Raw genomic sequence first — 18,382 nt, forward strand, 5'->3', positions numbered from 1 at the left:
AGTAAAATATTTATCTTATGGAGTTAAATAACCAGAATAAAGCTCTCCTGCATATGGAAAACAGAAATTTCATTGCCCTATCCTGTCTTATTCTCCATCTGTTTCAGCAGAAATAAAGCCTGATCCTGGATAGTTCATGATGGGCAGTTCAACCCCAAAGAGTTTGATTGAAAATGATTTCTTTGGTTCCAAAATCTTCCCATCATAAAATGTGTAAAAAAATTAGGAGTTCGGGAGATAAACACTCTGACATGGGACATGAGAAAATATCAAGCAGTAAAAGAGTTTTTTTCAGTGAAGCAGTAATTGTACCTCTTTCTATCTCTGATGTGCCAAGCTATTACACTCATGGCCAATATCTTGACCCAATGATCTCATGGCCCAAACACGCAAAAAATCAATACAGAAACTTTGAAGGATTCAACCATTGTGCTCCATAGTTGCTGGCTTTACTTGCTTCCTTCATCATCTGAGAACACGGATGTGACAAAGAGTTTAAATACTAATAGAGCAAAGACATTTAATCCAAATAAACTAAGTCCTCTGCCCTCTGACTCACAAAGAGAGCATGAATGAGGACTGTGCACTACTACCACTATGCTGGAAATCTGGCCAAGCACACACCTGTGGTCTTAACAAGATCTAACCACAGGATTTGAAAAGCCACTGGCTTTTTATGTTATCCTGTGTATTCTCTTAAATTAGGATCAGTGTGATGTCACACAGTGACTTAATGGACAGCAGGTGAGCAACACAGCCCCAGAGGAACTAAAAGACTCATACGAATGGGCTCTGGGCCTCTTTTCCTTGTATATGTCCACTCTGTTGGCTCCTCTGAGAGACAGAGAGTGGGATGGCAGGGCAGGAGAAGAAAACACTGACTGTCCACATTGTACCAAGGCAGAACATTCCAGAGTAGCACTGGTGTATATCAGAACATATGTAGGACATAATGTAGCAGGATCAGCACTAGTAAGCACAATGGCAAAACAGGACCAGGTAAAAGGGAGAAGAAAAGAATGAGACAACGCAGCACAGATTGACGATGTAGTTATGAGAGAAGAAAAGTTGGAAGAAATATTCTGGTAAAAGGAATGACAAAACACAAGGATGAAATACTGAAAAAGAAGAAAAAATATCAAGAGTGACACAGAGGAAAAATGAAGCACAACAATGGTGCATAAACAGAGATCAAACCAAAGAGATCATAAGGCACGATATGGAAAACATAATTTTCATTCCATCTTCCCTTGATTTTCTGCCTTGCTTTCGGTCCAAATGTATGTTTTGGGTTCCTGTGCAGTAAGCTGGTACTGAGCGCTACTGTGCTGGTGTCAGCTCCAGTGAACAAGATCCAAACCCAAGGCACCCTGATGAGTCCAGGAGATTTTCCCAGTGACTCGGATGACAAAAAGTGAAATGTAATGCTCAGGAGTACGTAGTGAAATCTAACAGAAAAAAATCCCAGTCATACATGTGCAGAACAGGTGTTGTCCAAAATGTTGTTCAAAATTACCTTCAGCTACACAGCCCAGCCTGCCAGACAGATCTCCAACCTTGGCAGACTTCAAGATTCAGCAGGGAAAATCCATGGTGGAGCTGATCTAGTGTTGTCAACGGTTTTGCTTTAAGTAAAAGGCTGGACTAGAGGCCTGAAGAGGTCCTTTCTGAGGTCCAATTTCTATGATTCTGTGTATTGCCAAAATCCCTTGCACAAGTGAAATGACTATGTACAAGGGATGGGTTTGGAAGCTGCTGGCACTGAATGATAATAGTGTCTTATCGTAATCAAAGCAGGAGATCCAGAATTGCATCTGTGCTGATCAGTAGTGTAAGTAGAAGTTTGGAAGTCATAATCCCTCATCCGCCATGGATAATTGTAATGTCTGCATTTTAATCCCAGGATTGTGTTTGGCCATGTAAAGGATGGTACAGACGGATTTAATTAACAAGCAGGATAAATCCTGTCTAAAAGAGTCAGGGGAAAGATGCACCCGTCTTATCAGTTCCCCTTGCTTCTGTGACAACAGCTTACTATAACTGAAAGTAAAGATAGCTTTAAGAGAAAGGGGGGAAGGGGGGGGGGGCTTCTGTCCCAGATTTTTAATTTAGGTAGCGATTATTTTACAGGGTGCCCACCTGGCAATACAGATCTCTTACTGAGGTAACTGATCTGACTTAAGCTAACTTATCTGTAGTGATATATTTACATTCACCCACTGAATTAAAGATTGGTGATAGTTCTTCCTTTGACACAGACATAAAATTCAAGCAGCCAGTGAAACTAGTGATTTTAGTTCGTAGCAGTGCAGTAGGTAGCAGGCAAGAGAGGCAGAAGATGGTGGGAAGAGATGTAAGTTATACAATGGCTTGTTTGAGAAAATAACAGATTGCCATCCAGAAGTATGATATCTGAATGTAATTTTTAAACAGCGTAATCAGGGTGTAAAACTAGTGATTTAGGAAGATAACAAATCCAAAGCAATTGTGGAAAATAAGAGTTTATTTCTACAGCCACTGTTCCAACTACTTCTAAAAGAGGAAGCAATGGGTATTAGTTTATACTAAATCTTGTCAAATCAGAAGGAAGAAAATTAATTTTGCCTGGATTAAAAAAGAATCTGGTGTAATACAACTGAATTTTTATTATTCAGTAATAAGAAATTAAAACTTCTTCTCTTTGAATTTTTTTATGCAAGTTTTCATGGCAAAATAAATCAGAAAAGGCCATATAGGGTGCATATGATTATACATCACCTTTGGCACTATGATAGAAGTCTGAGTAGTGTAAAGAAAAGGCATATTAAACTCTATGATGTATTAAAAGAAAAAAAAGTATGAAGAGCTCTGCTGCAGCAGCAGCAGCACTGAGGGTGCTTTAATTTTATTTAGAAATTCTTCTTTCTTTGTTCTGGGAGCCCTTCTCAGATTTGATCTACCAAGCATCTGAACACATTCTTCTCCCTAACACCTACAGTGCTTGTGCTTGCATGACATTTGAAGGAGAAAGGCAATGCAGAAAAGAAGACAGAATCAGAGAAGGGTGAATTAACAGTGACAACTGAACAGAGATACCATAACTAACAAAAAAAAAGCCCCTGAATTGATAAACAGGAACATACAAAACACACAATACGAGGCATCTAAATTATAAATGCATACGTTAAGGTCACTTTTATATGACAACAAACACTATGTACTGGAAAGTAATTTACAGACTACCAATAACTAATTCACAGAAAAATAAACTTTGTCCTAATGAGACCATGTTCTGGTCACTGAACGCTGGTCGAGGGTTATGAGCAGACTTTACTGTGCAGCCATATAGTTATTTTTCCAGACCTCATAAAGGGAGAAATTTTTAGGGGACTGCCTTAAGTAAATATTTTGCATTGACTTCCACATTCAATTTCACCAATGTAATTTAACTTAAGAGGCTTTGGGTAAACATGTAGATATACGCCAATCCTTGAGGAAATTGCCAACAATTTCCTTGGATTTTTAAGAGACGTCTGTAAAATACACACATTTTGCTACCCTTAGGTAGTTTACATTAAAATGCTGTTTGCATAACATACTGTTAAATTGAAACAGGCCAAATCAAATAGGAACAATCAGTATATCCAAACACAAGAACTCCCACTATTCTGTGGTAGGGTGGGAATTTGCTAAAAATGACACATACTTTCAGAAGCAGAAGAGACAGATTTAGTCATATTTTTAAATACCAACAAAAATCTCAATGAAGCATGTGGGATTTACTTCCTTCCCATGCACTGCTCATTCCCACTTATGAGGATCGCCGCACAGCTTAATACTCAACCAGGTCCACTACATGAAAATAATGACTTAAAATGATCTGTCTGTAGCTAGCCATCCATGAACACTACTCAAGGCTATGTGGATGAATGCATTATGGACATTAAATGGACATCATCTCCCCTCTCCTGGCTCCAAAGATGAACACCAATGGGCTGCATGATGTTCTTTTTCTCAGGACACTCTCTGTGTCTGTTTCATGACAATACCCTCCCAGCTGCTTGATCAACCATGGGTTACCTGTGAGTATCTCCACTTCTGACACTTGACACTGGCTGCTTTGGGCAGGGAGGGAACAAGGCTCTCCAAGTGGCTGAGAATTAGCTGCTGTACCTCTGCAGGGTCTGAATCCAGATGCTCCCTTCCAAATGTCACTGTTGTATGAACTACAACCGAGGGTCCCGTTTCAGGAGACTCTGAAATGAAGATGAGAGATGCTTCTGAAAGATTACTCATTAATATTTGCATTGCCTTAATGCTGCCCATTATGCTTCTTTCTAGTCTAGAATTAAACAATTATGTGCAGCACCACCCTGTTCCTCCAGCTGGAGAAACACAATAAACTACAGTAATACAAGTTATTTACAAGAAACACAATAAAGAAATCAAGACTTTTTGCAAAAATTGTAAAGGTTTTCCAATGGCAATACCTCTACTTTTCTCCTAGAGGAGCTCCAAGGCAAAGGACAAGAGAAAGAAGAGTGTTTGCAGCTTTGCTGTGAAAAACATCTCCTTACTCTATAAAGGGTTGCATATTGGCCATGCAACACTATCTACATAGCTGACTCTAGAGTAAAACTAATACTTCTTCCAAGCTCAGGTTCAGTGCATCCCTGTGAATAAGAAATCGGGCAAGGGTGGCAGGAGACCTGTGTGGATGAGCAAGGAGCTCACACATAAATTCAAAGGGAAGAGAAAGGTCCATGAAATGTGGAAAAAGGGTCTGACCACTTGGGAAGAACATAGGAAGGTTGTCAGGACCTGCAGGGATGCAATGAAGAAGGCCAAAGCCAACCTGGAATTGGATCTGGCAAAGGAGATAAAGGATAATAAGAAAGGCTTTTTTTTAAGTATGTCAGCAGTAAAAAAAAGACTAGGGAAAATGTGTGTCCACTACAAAATGAGGAGGATGTTCTGGAATGGAAGATGCAGAGAAGGCAGAGGTGCTGAACACCTTTGCTTCTGTCTTCACTGTGGGAACTCCCCCTTAGGACTCGTGGACCATGGGGGTAAGAGAGAGGGTCTGGGGAAAGGAAGGCTCCCCTTTGGAGAGGGAGGAGATGGTCTGAGAGCATCTAAGCAACATCAATGTACGTAAATCCATAGGCCACAATGGAAAGCATCCATGTGTGCTGAGGGAGTTGGCAGAGGTGATTGCTGAACTGCTCTCCATCACCTTTGAGAGGTCCTGGAGAATGGGAGAGGTGCCTGTAGAATGGAGGAAAGCCAGTGTCACTCCGGTCTTCAAAAGAGCAAGAAGGAAGATCTGTGTAACTAAAGGCCAGTCAGCCTCACCTCTGTCCCTGGAAAGGTGATGGAACAGTTTGTTCTGGATGCCGTCTCCAGGCAGTTGGAAGAAAAGAGAATTATCAGTAGTAGTCAGCATGGGTTCACCAGGGGGGGGTTTTGCTCCGCCAACCTGGTGGCCTTCTGTGATGTCACTGCTGGCTGGGTGGATGGAGGGAGAGCAGTGGATGCAGTCTACCTTGATTTCAGCAAGGCATTTGAACTGTCTCCCACAACATCCATACAACAAAGTTGAAGAAGTGTGGAACAGATGAGTGGATGGTGAGGTGGGTTGAGAAGTGGCTGACGGGCAGAGCTCAGAAGGTTGTGATCGGTGGTGCAGAGTCGAGTCGGAGGCCTGCACTTAGTGGTGTTCCTCAGGGATCAGTGCTGGGTCTGGTCCTGTTCAACATCTTCATCAATGACCTTGATGAGGGGATAGAGTCCACTTTCGGCAAGTTTGCTGATGATACAAAGCTGGGAGGAATGGCAGACACACCGGAAGGCTGTGCTGCCACTCAATGAGACCTGGACAGGCTGGAGAGCTGGGCAGAAAGAAACCAGATGAGGTTTAACAAGAGCAAGTGTAGAGTCTTGCACCTAGGGAGAAATAACCACATGCACCGGTACAGGTTGGGGGATGAGCTGCTGGAGAGGAGCTCTGAGGAGAGGGACCTGGGTGTCATGGTGGATGACAGGTTGGCCATGAGCCAGCAGTGTGCCCTGGTGGCCAAGAAGGCCAATGGGATCCTGGGGTGCATTAAAAAGAGCATGGTCAGCAGCTGGAGGGAGGTGATCTTCCCCCTCTACTCTGCCCTGGTGAGGCCTCACTTGGAGTACTGTGTCCAGTTCTGGGCTTCCCAGCATAAAAAAGACAGGGATCTGCTGGAAAGAGTCCAGTGGAGGGCCACAAAGATGATAAAGGGCATGGAACAGCTCCCTTATGAGGAGAGGCTGAGAGACCTGGGGCTGTTCAGCCTTAAAAAAAGAAGACTGACTGGATCTGATCCACATCTTTAAAAATCTAAGGAGCGAAAGGCAAAGGGATGAGGCTGGACTTTTCTGCTAGGATGAGGGGAAATGGCCACAAACTGAAGCACAGGAAGTTCCGCACAAATGTGCGTGGGAACTTCTTCACAGAGCAGTGACGGAGCACTGGAGCTGCACAGAGAGGTGGTGGGGTCTCCTTCTCTGGAGGTGGTCAAGAGCCGCCTGGACACCGAGCTGTGCAACCTGGTCTAGGGAGCTGCTCTGGCAGGGGGGCTGGACTGGATGACTTCTAGAGGTCCCTTCCAACCCCTACAATTCTGTGATTCTGTGACTTTACTCTTTCAGAGGAGCAGGGAAACAGAAGCCAGGGCAGATTGCCTTGATAAATCTTTATCTTGACCTATACAAGTGAACTCATGTTTTGCTGCTCTAGCGACTTCCCATCAACCTACATACAGGTTTTGGAAAGTGTTAAGCTTCAGTAACCTGTGTGTAGTGGAAATGCTAAGTCAAGGCTTGAACAAGTGGTTGAGTACCTGCTGGGAAGACAGGGCCAACAGAGGGGAGCTCAGGTGTATGCACCTGAGTGACAGAAGGGGTGGAGCCAGGACCCAGCCCTTCCCAGACCTCATTCAAGGGTTGGGAGTGGAGGCAAGAGTACCTCTCTGGAGCTGTCTACCAGAGGCCTTTTTAAGATAAGTGGCTTCTTTCCTTTATTTTTGTGCTGATGGCTGTTGTGTTTGAGCAGATGCTCTCTGCAGCCTGGGATATTGCTGCTCTGCTGTCACTGTTGTGCCTTCTATTGCGTTGCAACCTTGCTCAAATGCGTGCAGGTGAGCAAAAATCAAACTAAAGAACTTCTCCTTTAAAAGCAAACCGTGACATTTAAAAACCTGCTGAGATGGGGCCAGACAAGGAAATGAGCACAAGCTGCCACTTGGGAAATACTGTCCCTGTGTGAGTGAGCCTCTAGTGGTGGGGTATCCCCGTTCCTGGGGACAGCTCTGTTTCCCCTGGACATGGTCTCAAGTAGCCTGGAGTGCAGTGGTGCTGGCCCCACAGCCCTGGTGTTGCCAGGTGTCTCCAAGTGATTACACATTTGCATGGCTCTGCTCTGCAGCAAAACTAAGATCCTTTATCTTTCCACCAATAAATACAACACAAGTGCACAGGAACAGGGCAGTTAATAAGAGAATTTTCCTAGAATTTTAAGGGTCAGTGACTTCTCCGTGCCCAAGCACTATAAAGTCCCAGCAGATTCTTGTATGAGATTCTTCCTGTTGGGGCTGTTGTACCTTAAATGAACTGGAGGTATTTGCTAGAGAAAGGATGTGACCTGGATTCTGCAATATTTCAGCTGAGAGCCTGAATTTTCCAGGTTGGTACTTAAATTCAATGATTTCCCTCTTGCTTCATTAACTAGAAATTCCATCCTTTAGAAGCAGAAAGTCTTTTCAGACCAAATCCTGTTATTTTTGTTCTTTTTGGGGGGTGTTTTTTTGTTTGTTTGTTTGTTTCTGTTTTGTGAACAAGCAAATTCCTAGAAAAATATTTCAGTTGCAGTAAATGAGCATTTTCTGACCAGATAAGCCATGCAGAAAGAGGGAGTTGAATGCCTTCCAGCCATATATGGCATGATAGAAATCTTCACATCTGCATTGTCACAGAATGCACAATGCTCCTCCTTTGAGAGAAGTCAACACATTCCAACTTTCAGAAGCAACCTAAACTTCATTCTCTAATAAACTTTCTGCTCATTTTCTGATCTCTACAAATTACACCACTGAGATGCATCAGGACCAAGTCCCAGCGCTCACAGCAAACATGAAACGATGGCTTTTACTTCAATTTGAAGGATTCTTTCACTCAGTCTCTTTCTTAAGTTACTCAGTCAATTTTTACTCTTGAGAACCAGGAAAATGCGGGGGGGGGAAAAAAAAAGTCTACAATCTCTATGCAGCATGGATCTGGGATGGAGGTAAGGCAGATCTGGTGATTAAGACTGTTGAGTGAAACAAGACCCAGAAGTAGAGACAACCAAACAGGCCATCTTCTTCCCTGAGCTCTGATGAGCTGGCTGTATGAGGCTAACCTTCAGTCTCATCTTCCTGAGATTTCCCATCTCTAAGCTGGTTTCACAAACTAGCACAGGCCATTATCTCTGTTCACAACAGGTTTTCCAAATGTCTGCAAAGCCCATGGGAATGCTGCTCAGTCTGTTCTTCCCATTCTGAGGTGGAAAACAAGTATTCCAAGTCTGTTGTCTGTACATATTGCCAGGGATAGATAAACAAGTAGGGAAGCCTGTTAGGTACTTGGGGATTTCTTGTTTTATGTTGTACAGGTCATTTGGCAAATTCTTCCACATAAATTTGGTAAAAAGGCTCATTAACAGACAACCAAGCATTTTATTAACATAAATACTCATTTCTTGCTGCGACTTGTGGACAATGATTCTTGGATGGGGCCTACTTCTTCCAGATCTCTCCATCTCTTCCATAGCATGTACAAAGCAAGTTTCAGGAGAATAGGCAGTTTGAGTTTTTAATTCCTCCTTAGAGATACTCAAAGCTTGGAGGGTTTCCAGAGACCACTGAGTCACAGCCTTCCAGTATGGAAATACGCAGACTGCAGGGATCAAATTTAGCCTTGTCTTTTTTTTTTCCTATGAAATATTGGCTAACAGAGGAGTTTAAAATAGATTTTTCCCTGAAAGCAATGGGGGTATCTCAGCCTCAATACCTTAGACCTTTTGCACCTGGTATGACTGTTCAGCTGTTGCAGGAGCAAACCTGGTATTTTTTTCCCAGCACGTTTAGATCAGGCTGTAATGGTTAGTTTAAAAAACAGAGTTTGGCAAGACTTCTCATGAGATTTAGATTTCCTTTATTTGTGGCAAGATGTGAGCACTCTACGGCTGTGATGGTAGATGACAAAGCATCACAGGAGACGCAGCAAGCCAGAGAATGTTCAGCAAAGTGTGGGTAATGATGTGAAGGCAAATGGAGGCAGCAAAAAGCTTTCATCTGCTCCCAGTTCCCCCTCCTCTCATCCCAGCTGCAGAGCAATTAATCCAATCAGTTGATGTGGTGGAAAGGGGTAGATCAGAGCTAAGATGAGGCGGCAGAGTTGGCTGCAGCCTTTATACATACATCATTAGCCAGCAGCCACTCTTGGTGTTGGCACAGTCCCCCCTCATCTGCTGTCACTGAGGGATCCCATGAAAATTTGGGAGCAGCATACTTCTGCCTGGTACTTTCATCCTTCCAGCCCATGCTATGCCAAAGCTGCAGTGACATCATGCCTGTCCCCATCCGGAGAGCTGACATCTTGACTTGTGCCCTAAGTTCAACCTCTCCTTGCTGGCATATGGAAGATACAGGCCTAAAAATGCAGGTTTTCTTTGTTACATTTTCTTCATTTTAGTGTGAACTTCTTTTGCATCAGACAGAATCAATGCTAGCACATGAAAAGTGAAAAACATGCATACTTTCAAGACTCAGTTTGCAGCCACATAAACAGAAAGGAACTGTGTAATACTTGGCACATTGCCCCATCCAGCCCCACATCCTGCCTGTGACAGCGATGCTGTTGCAGCAGTGGCTATATGTCTCCCTGGGGACCTTTCAGATGTGGGAGTTGCCATCTCATGAGGATGAGTAGAGGGACAGAACCAGGCTTTGATATGAGATCTAGATTTAACAAAACCTTCTTCCCAGAGACATCTTTGCCTCCACCATGTCTTGGCCGCAATTGCTATCTTCCAGTGTCATTCTGAGCAGCTTGCAGGGTTGAATGGAGCAGTAGGAATGACATGAACAATTTTATTGTTTTTTTTTCTAAGTATGAAGCTCCACCACTCCCCCACAGACAAGTTAATGACATTAGGGTCTCTTCTCCCAAGTATCAAGTGATAGGACAAGAGGAAATGGCCTCAAGTTGTGCCAGAGGAGGTTTAAGTTGGATATCAGGAAACATTTCTTCTCTAAAAGGGTTGTGAAGCATTGTAACATGCTGCCCAGAGAAGTAGTTGAGTCACCAACCCTTCAGGTATTTACAAGTCACATTGATGTGGAGATTAGGGACACTGTTTAGTGGTAGGCTTGGCAAAATGCTGGATTAACAGTTGGGACTGATGACCTTAGAGGTCTTTTCTAACTTAAACGAACTCTATGATCAAACCGCAGCTGTACTATCAGCCTGCTAGCCCTTCTTAGTATGTCTGACACCAAATTCAAGGAAAGGGATGAAATGCAAAGAAAGGAGGTGAAAAATCTAAGTTAGGAATTTAAGAGTAAGCATCTTCCACATCTTGAAGGGTTACAGAGAAGACTAACTATTTTAGAAGTTCAAAGTGAAAGGAATTGAGAGAATGTATGCAGTATTAAGTCTGCTAGGTCTATAATTGTCCAGAAAAAATGATGGGGCTAATAAAAGATGCCCTGAAAAAGAGCAGAAAAAACAGAGCCAGTACTTTGGCTTGTGGCTCAGGAATATCTGGGATCAGGAAGGTGGCATCTAGATTTGAATAACACATTTAACGCAGAATATAAGATGAAACAGTGCAGTATCCTCTGTGAAGCAAAGCTGCTAGGGCTATAAGCATGGCTGTGCTATTACAATAATAAAGACTTATGACCATCCCTTGCACTCATTCTTTACAGCAGGATAGTGGCAGTAGGAACAGCCCGTGTTGCCAAATCCTCCCACAGAAACCTTGTTCTGCCCTGGTAAGCCCAGGTATAAACTCAGCTCCCATGGCGGCCACATCTTCCTTACCACTCATCTTATGGAAGGAAGGGAATAGGCAGTTGAAGTGTTTGCAGAGCCAAAAAACCATAAACATCCCAATACAAGTAAAGCACACCTCTCCTCAGAGAAAGCCCAGCGTGAATTATCTGCCCACTGAAAACTTCTCTCTTGCAAAATACAAAAGCTGCTTTTGTACTGCATAGTTGATGAATCTATGCCAAAGTCAGGGTTCAGAGTCTCTGAACTAAAAAGAAATTGTAGAGACTTAAATGGTGCAATTAGCTTGATCTCTGGGATCCACAGAGGCCTGAAGCTGAATGTTTCTTTAGCAAAGAGAACACTATCAGTGCCTGAGACATGCAGTATTCACTTGGCAAATGGTCAGTAAGGTACCCGTAGTATTCTAGGAGTGTGATGGGTTGATAGATTCCTATAGGAATCATGTCAAGAATTTCTCTCAAGTTACTATCCAGTGATGCAAAATCTGGAGTCAGAACAGACACCAATTAAAAAAAAACAACCAAACAAACTTATTTGCTTCCAGCCCCTAAGGAATTTTACATCTGAGCTGGGAGTTGTGTTTTGCTATCCAAAATCCATTCTGATTCTGGATAACATGAGAGGAAGGGCAAGGGTTTTATAACTGCCACGTCAAACAAACCCTAAAAGCTGGGCTGAGTGAAAAGTGCATGGAAATACTGCTGGCCAGTGCAGGGCGCCTCATAAAGCTAGGAAGAATAAATAAATTAAAAATAATAATAGTAATAAAAAGGATAGTGAATGTTTTCAGCACTCCTAGAAAATAAGCAAGAGAGGATTCACTTTCAAAATGCCATACTACTATTTTGCAAAAGGGAGAGATTCCTGAGTTATCCTTAGAAGTTCTCATGGCATGTATGGCCCCTTACTTTCCATGGAACAAAATCTACAGTAATTCACAAGGCAGAATTTGGAAAAGTCCACTTAAAGAATAGCATTGATCTTTCTATATGCAGAATTTCATTAGCCTTACAGACAGTTTCTGATTTTTCAATTTTTTTTATTAGACAAGCAGGGGATTACAAAGCAATTGGCCATGTAATGAGGGCAAAATCCTAAATAACTCTTTGATTCTTTCATTTTCCTAAAAAAAAAAATCATATTTTGCTACTGAGAAGATAAGAGAATGTTTATTTTAAAATGTAAAAAAAAAAAAAAAAAAAAAGCTCAAAAATTACATTGATCTTGAAAAACTGAAAAATAAATCTTCCCTCTAGATTGTATAACCTTACAATCCTCACACAAAACTAGAGAGTACTGCTTTGATTTTTGCGTGTTATCTATCTTTAGTCCTCTAGAATACAAAGAACTGCAAAGACTGCAGTATTACAGAAATGAGGCTTGAAATAATTTATACTGAAGAATTCCCACTTCCCCCCCGACCAGATATAAATATTGATGGAGTGTTTAAGGCAGCCAATCAGCCAAATATTTAATATTCATACACAGTGTGCAGGGAATTCAACATACACGTTTTGTAGGTTCTTCTTTATGTAACTTTTGAGCATATTACCTCTACAGATGGAGATGTACCTCATTGCAACACTGCAAATGGGAGAGTTGTTCTTATGGAAACATGCCGCCCTAGGAGCAAAGGCTGATATTTCTGGAGAATGACAGACAGACCTGCCTCTCCGTCCTGCCATTTCTAAGCCATGGTAACAAACTGATTCTGTTGTGTAATTACAACAGTGCTGAGAGCATACACCTGATAAGCACTGCAGCTGCATCTGATGGTCAGAAAAGCAAATTTCCCTTTTAAGACTGAAGTAATGAAGGAGGGATGCAGGCTGGCACTTAAGAAATACATGCCACTACACGTAGTATATATGGGAGAGTGCATATGGCCTAGAGGAGGAGAGGTGGAAGCAGAAGCATTCAGGCATTAACATGCTGGCTCTTTGGGAAGTGTCACGGTTTTCTGATTTTTGTTACTAGTATTCCACATCATAACATCATGCAAAGCATTGGGAGTTAAGGAGTTAATTTTCCAGTTCTGTGGACTGCTGATTTTCCAGGTACCTGGTTCTCAGGAAAAAAAAAAACAAAAAAAAACCAACCTACATACCCCAGAGGACTGTACATTCCCATTTTCCACTCAGAGGGAAGGATAAAACTGCTCACAAGTCCCAAGGCTGCCTCTTTTTGCTGCTCACAGTGCATATTCCCTAGCCGCCTCACCTTCAGCATTAGAGTAAGGCCTTTGGTTTTGGACACTCTCTCTCCCCCTCATTTTATTTTAATTTATTAACCTTAACTCAAATGATATTGTATTATATTGTGTTATTTTGCATTTCAATATCATGTTTAGTAAGTTAACTTTCCTCCTCACATCACTGTTGTTCTGTTTTTAGACCCATCTCCCTCTTTTTTTCCTTTTTCCCTTTTCCCAGGGCATGGGTCTGTAGGTCCCCCTGCCCGCATTCTCCACTAACAGCTGTTATAGAGTTACCTCTAGATCTATCCGTGTCTGTGACAGCGGGACAGCATGCCTACAGGCCCACTGACCTGAGTTATAAAAAAAAAAAAAAGAGGGGTTGAGAGAGATAGCAGTTTATGAGCCTGTTTGGCCTGGTTCTTTAACAGACAGGACAGAGGGACCACAGATCTTGATTCACTTCCCTCACATGAATTAAGATCAATCAAGGTTGAAGAATGGAGTAAAGATGAATGAGTAGAACATAGCACTAAAGGATCAACAATGGCACATGGAAAAAAAAAAAACCAAACAGTGGGTGAACAAACCTGTTCCTATTTTCCTTATTGAAATGTTCTGGAGGTTGGTCAGAAGTATGGAGAATAAAAAGTGATACAAAATACTGGTGTATGCAATAAAATAAACATAAAGGAAATTTGTATGCAGGTATTCTGGCTGCAGAATAAATGCATGAGTAAGTTCTGTCTTCAGTGCCCCTTGCCCGAATTGTCTAATAACATGAATTTCCATCATTAGCAGAGCTATTTCTGTGTTGAAAGAAAAGTGAACCACTTGGTGACCATTCTTGTTTCTTCTTTTGTCTGTTATGTTACTCTATCCCGGGTTACACTCGTGAGCAGGATGCAGGCATGCCTTCACATGCTGTACTCAGCTGGAACGCTCACAGTCAGAAATACTGCTTCAGATAATGCACACTGTTCTCTCACCCTAGTACTAAGTTTCCTGGACCAAAGCTGAAACCACAAAATGCAAGTTCACCAAGAAGGACAGTACAGCTATGGCATATGGCTGACTGTTTATAAATCACAAGGAGGGCCTTATGGGACAGAAATCATCTTCAGTTGCTTGCCCCCAGTTTATTCCAATTTGTTCTTCCTGGAAAAAATTACTCATATAAACAGATCTCTCTCGTGATAGGAAGGAAATCTCAGTGAAAGAGGTATGTGTCAATGTAGATGTTCTAGTAGTTTCTAGGTAGCAGTTAACAAAATGCCCCTACAAATACTTTGCTTTCTATTTGGAAGAATTTCCTTTGGAGCTACCAAGGCACAGCAACTATCTATTTCATTATTTGGTTATTGTTACACAACACTCTCAGCGTTGGTGCTTTGAACCCATATGAGTGATCAGGCAAGGGGAGGATGGGTAAGTTCCTCACATGGGCTGTGTCTTCTGCACAACCAGAATCAAGAGGCTGGGAGAACACCACTAGGTGCTGTTAACTTATCCTTAAGTGGAGCAGAAGAGATGTTATCTTGCGTGCAGGAAAACTGCACAGCTGCACTTTGTCAACAACAAGGAGATAATGCCAGAGGATAAAAATGACACTGTATCAGGCTTTTCTTATACTATTTCTTATGTATTCACTATTGGCAGGTAGAACCCATATCATCGTTTTGACCAGCTCAGCCATTTTTTCGTTTTAAGAATATTCATACAAATAGCCTTAATTATTTGCACAAATAATAAAATTGGGCTTGCACAGTTGTGAGTTTGTTCATTTCTGCATTAACTTTGCTCTCAGCATAAACTGGTGAGGCTGCTTTGATGCAAGGGCAAAGATTGCTGTGCCTGGTGTGAATAATTTCACTGGTATTTATGGACCACCAGCAAGAAACAATGAATCCTGCTTGAACAAGAGAGATAAGATACAGGAGTCTCTTACATCTAAATCTGAACATGTTTTAGCACAGTCAATGTCATGCTACGTAATAGCTATCTCTTGAATTTTTATATTATGAAAATCTTTCCTTATTCTGTAGCAGTGTGTCACCATGCTTCTTATATTGCCCTAAAGGCATGCAGATTTTCATTACCACTTCACTGATGCGGCTAAACTTGGCCATCATTGCAATATGAGCAAGCAATAGAATTGGGGCAGCTGCTAACTTGCTTGATTAAGCTCAACTGCTAGCAGTATTCTTGAGATACTCTATGCCAATATACTTCCCAGACTTCTTGGTATATGAAATAAGTTTAATAAATAAAACATATAGCTATTTCATTGCCATCTTCCAGAAACAGATGAGAAGTGTCTGCCCTGTGGGATGTTCTCCAAGCCTTACTGAGCAGCTGCACAACATGCAGCCATTTCAAGGGTTTTTCCATGATTATGAAAGCAAACTAGCTAACTGAATTAGACTAAGCAGGACAGATTATACAACTTGTTACTACTTCCAAGCGTAGTTACTGGAAAGGAGTTGTAAAGTAACGGATGACGAGAGATAAATTGGCATGGCTATGAATCAATGTTTAAACAAAGGAACTCCAACACTTTCTTGGAATAGCAACATTTTGATGTTTCAAATCCCCTGAGACTGGTTTCATAAATGCAGTAATGTAAACCATGTGCTGGGTGGTGATTTTCTGAGGACCTTCCTGCTTTCATTGTGTATTTTATTACAGGCTAAATGTGACATTAAATGCTATCCACTGTGGCTTAGAGTTAAACACTTGCTCTGTTCAGAATAGCAACACTCAATTAAACAGCATTTTTCATGATCTACACCCTCCATTGTCACTATGTTTAAGGGAAATAATGGGAGCACTGACCTATATTGCGTTTCTTATTATCAATGGAGATGAAGCGTATGCAGGGATTATCAGTGATGTATTTTGCAGCCCAGGGGACATCAATCCGTGCACCGACTTCATAAAAAAGTCCCAGAGCATAACGGGAGGAGTAGCTTGCTGATTCCAGTTTCTGCTTTTGCCTTTCTTTAATTACTGTAGGGAAAAAACAAACAAACAAACAAAAAAGAAAAAAAAAAGACAATTCAGACTATCATTTTCTCTCTTTCTCTTAGAACATTAAATGTGCGAATTCTGTGGTAAAGCTGATGATTCCTTCCTGAAAACAACCAGACTGCTAAAACTAAGAATCTAATAGTAACCCTAGAGCTTTGTAATACTGTTTCTGGGACACCTCTTCATGAAGTTTTAATGGTACATTATGTAGAGTATGTCCTTCACATACAACCCTCCCTCAGCAGGTTGTTCATCTTCTAGATGAAGCTGCATCTGATAAGAAACTTCAATGCCAGCTGACTTCTTCCCAAACGCTTTCTCTGAAAGTAAGTATTTCTTGGTAGGAATAAAGTGTGACAGTTTGCCCCTAACACATGAAGTAAATACAACTCTGTAAAAAGAACCCAACAAATGACTTCATATACATATATACATATATTTATTAAAGAAAAAAGAACACAGGAACACTTGAATCTCCATGAGAAATAGCAACATAGACCCTCCAGGGTCCAGTTGTGATTCAAATAGATGAAAAATACATCATAGCATAGCACTTCAACACTATATTCTTGGGTTGTACTGAAATATCCAGACTACTAGCACACTTGTAATCAAAAACAAAAGAACTTATCCTAAATATTTTTTTAACACATCATCAGTGGGGGCAAACTGAGAAACTCTTGGAAAATAGAAGATTCCACAGAGCTTGTAGTGAAGTTCATTAGCTTTAGATGAAAGCACTTTCACAGAATTGCAGAATTATACGGGTTGGAAGAGACCTCTAGAGATCATCGAGTCCAGCCCCCTTGCCAAAGCAGCTCCCCAGCTCAGGTTGCACAGCTCGGTGCCCAGGTGGGTCTTGAATGCCTCCAGAGAAGGAGACTCCACCACCTCTGTGTGCAGCTGTGCCAGTGCTCCGTCACTGCACTGTGAAGAAGTTCCCACTCACATTTGTGCAGAACTTCCTGTGCTTCAGTTTGTGGCCATTTCCCCTCATCCTATCGCCACACACTGCAGAGAAGATTGCAGCCTTGTCCCTTTGCCTCCCGCTCCTTAGATATTTAAGGAAAGATATAACACTTCAGAGCAACAGTGAATCCATTTCTCCCTGTGACTAATTCTGTCCAATTACCGTAACATCTGCTTTTTGCCTCAGTTTTCCAGTCTTCACAAGATGCTGCCCAGTAGTTTAGGTTGGGATAAGCTTCATGCATGAAGCCTGGTGTGCCTGCATGCCTTGCACCACAGCCACAACCATATGACAACAATTAGCATGCATCGAATTATAATACTGGCATGACTGGCCCTGTTGTCATGGCTTAAGCTGCTCCTCAAAACATGCAAACCAGGAAGGCTTCATCACATGATGCACCAGCACGTTCTCTCTTTGGGAACAGACTTTTTCTGCTGTGCCAGTGTCAGACTCCAATACCCAAGCTATAAATCAAACCTCCAGGTCTGGTGCAGTATCGAGGGACTCCTGAGTCCCAGTTCAGCAACGCTGGCAGAGTGTTTTGCTGCAGGACACACAGCTAAGAGCATATTTAACAACACTGAGAAGTCCTTGCAAAGACTGCCTCTGAACTCAGAGCCTACTGATTGGCATGAAGGTCCATTCCCACTGCTGCTGGTGTGCTCACCTCTCAAGAAGATTAAGGCTGCCCAAGTCTGAACTCTATTTAATACTGTAAGAGGTGTGACAGGGCCCTGGCTGCCATTCCAGTATGCAGCAACTGTATGTATACTAGTGAATGAAAAGTGCCAGAGAGGGTTCTCCAGCACTGGACCTGGTGGCACACTCAGGGGAACATCCACCTCACAGTGGGATGGCTTCCCAGACTGAAGTCTGCATATCCCCTGGACCTGCCCAGCCTACATCATCTGCTCAAAAGAAGCTTATCCTAGTAGAAATACTGTGTGAGAGGCTTTACAGATCCAAGATGGGGGATGTCTAATCTGTGTTATGCATTACAGCATGAGGAGTCAAGCAAGCAAGAGTCTTTGCTTTCCATAAACTGTTCCATGTACGGAGAAGCCCAGAATAGACCATTAGCACACAAAAAACCTTTACATGCAGAAGACGAGTAGGTA

The 18,382-nt window shown here is 42.1% G+C and overlaps 1 protein-coding gene across 4 annotated transcripts in view; it reads right to left on the reverse strand.

Annotated features, from left to right (window-relative positions):
- The window catches only part of RNLS (renalase, FAD dependent amine oxidase), a 68,890-nt gene that overhangs the window by 2,328 nt on the left and 48,180 nt on the right, over positions 1-18,382 (reverse strand). For 2 of the 4 annotated variants that reach the window (XR_010622819.1, XM_065746933.1), the window contains exons 5-6: positions 16,097-16,270; positions 4,060-4,235 (exon numbers count right to left, since the gene is read on the reverse strand). Coding sequence is in view for 2 of the 4 variants with exons in the window: in XM_065746933.1 (XP_065603005.1) it covers positions 4,060-4,235; positions 16,097-16,270 (350 nt within the window). In the remaining 2 variants the exon portion in view is untranslated. Of the gene's footprint in view, positions 1-4,059; positions 4,236-14,963; positions 15,171-16,096; positions 16,271-18,382 lie in introns of those variants that run through there. The other 2 variants (XM_065746934.1, XR_010622820.1) reach the window with 2 other exon arrangements.

The sequence above is a fragment of the Cyrtonyx montezumae genome, unplaced genomic scaffold, assembly GCF_038088225.1.
Source record: "Cyrtonyx montezumae isolate F1298 unplaced genomic scaffold, pur_monq_1.0 scaffold_4, whole genome shotgun sequence".
NCBI classification, from domain to species: Eukaryota; Metazoa; Chordata; class Aves; order Galliformes; family Odontophoridae; genus Cyrtonyx; species Cyrtonyx montezumae.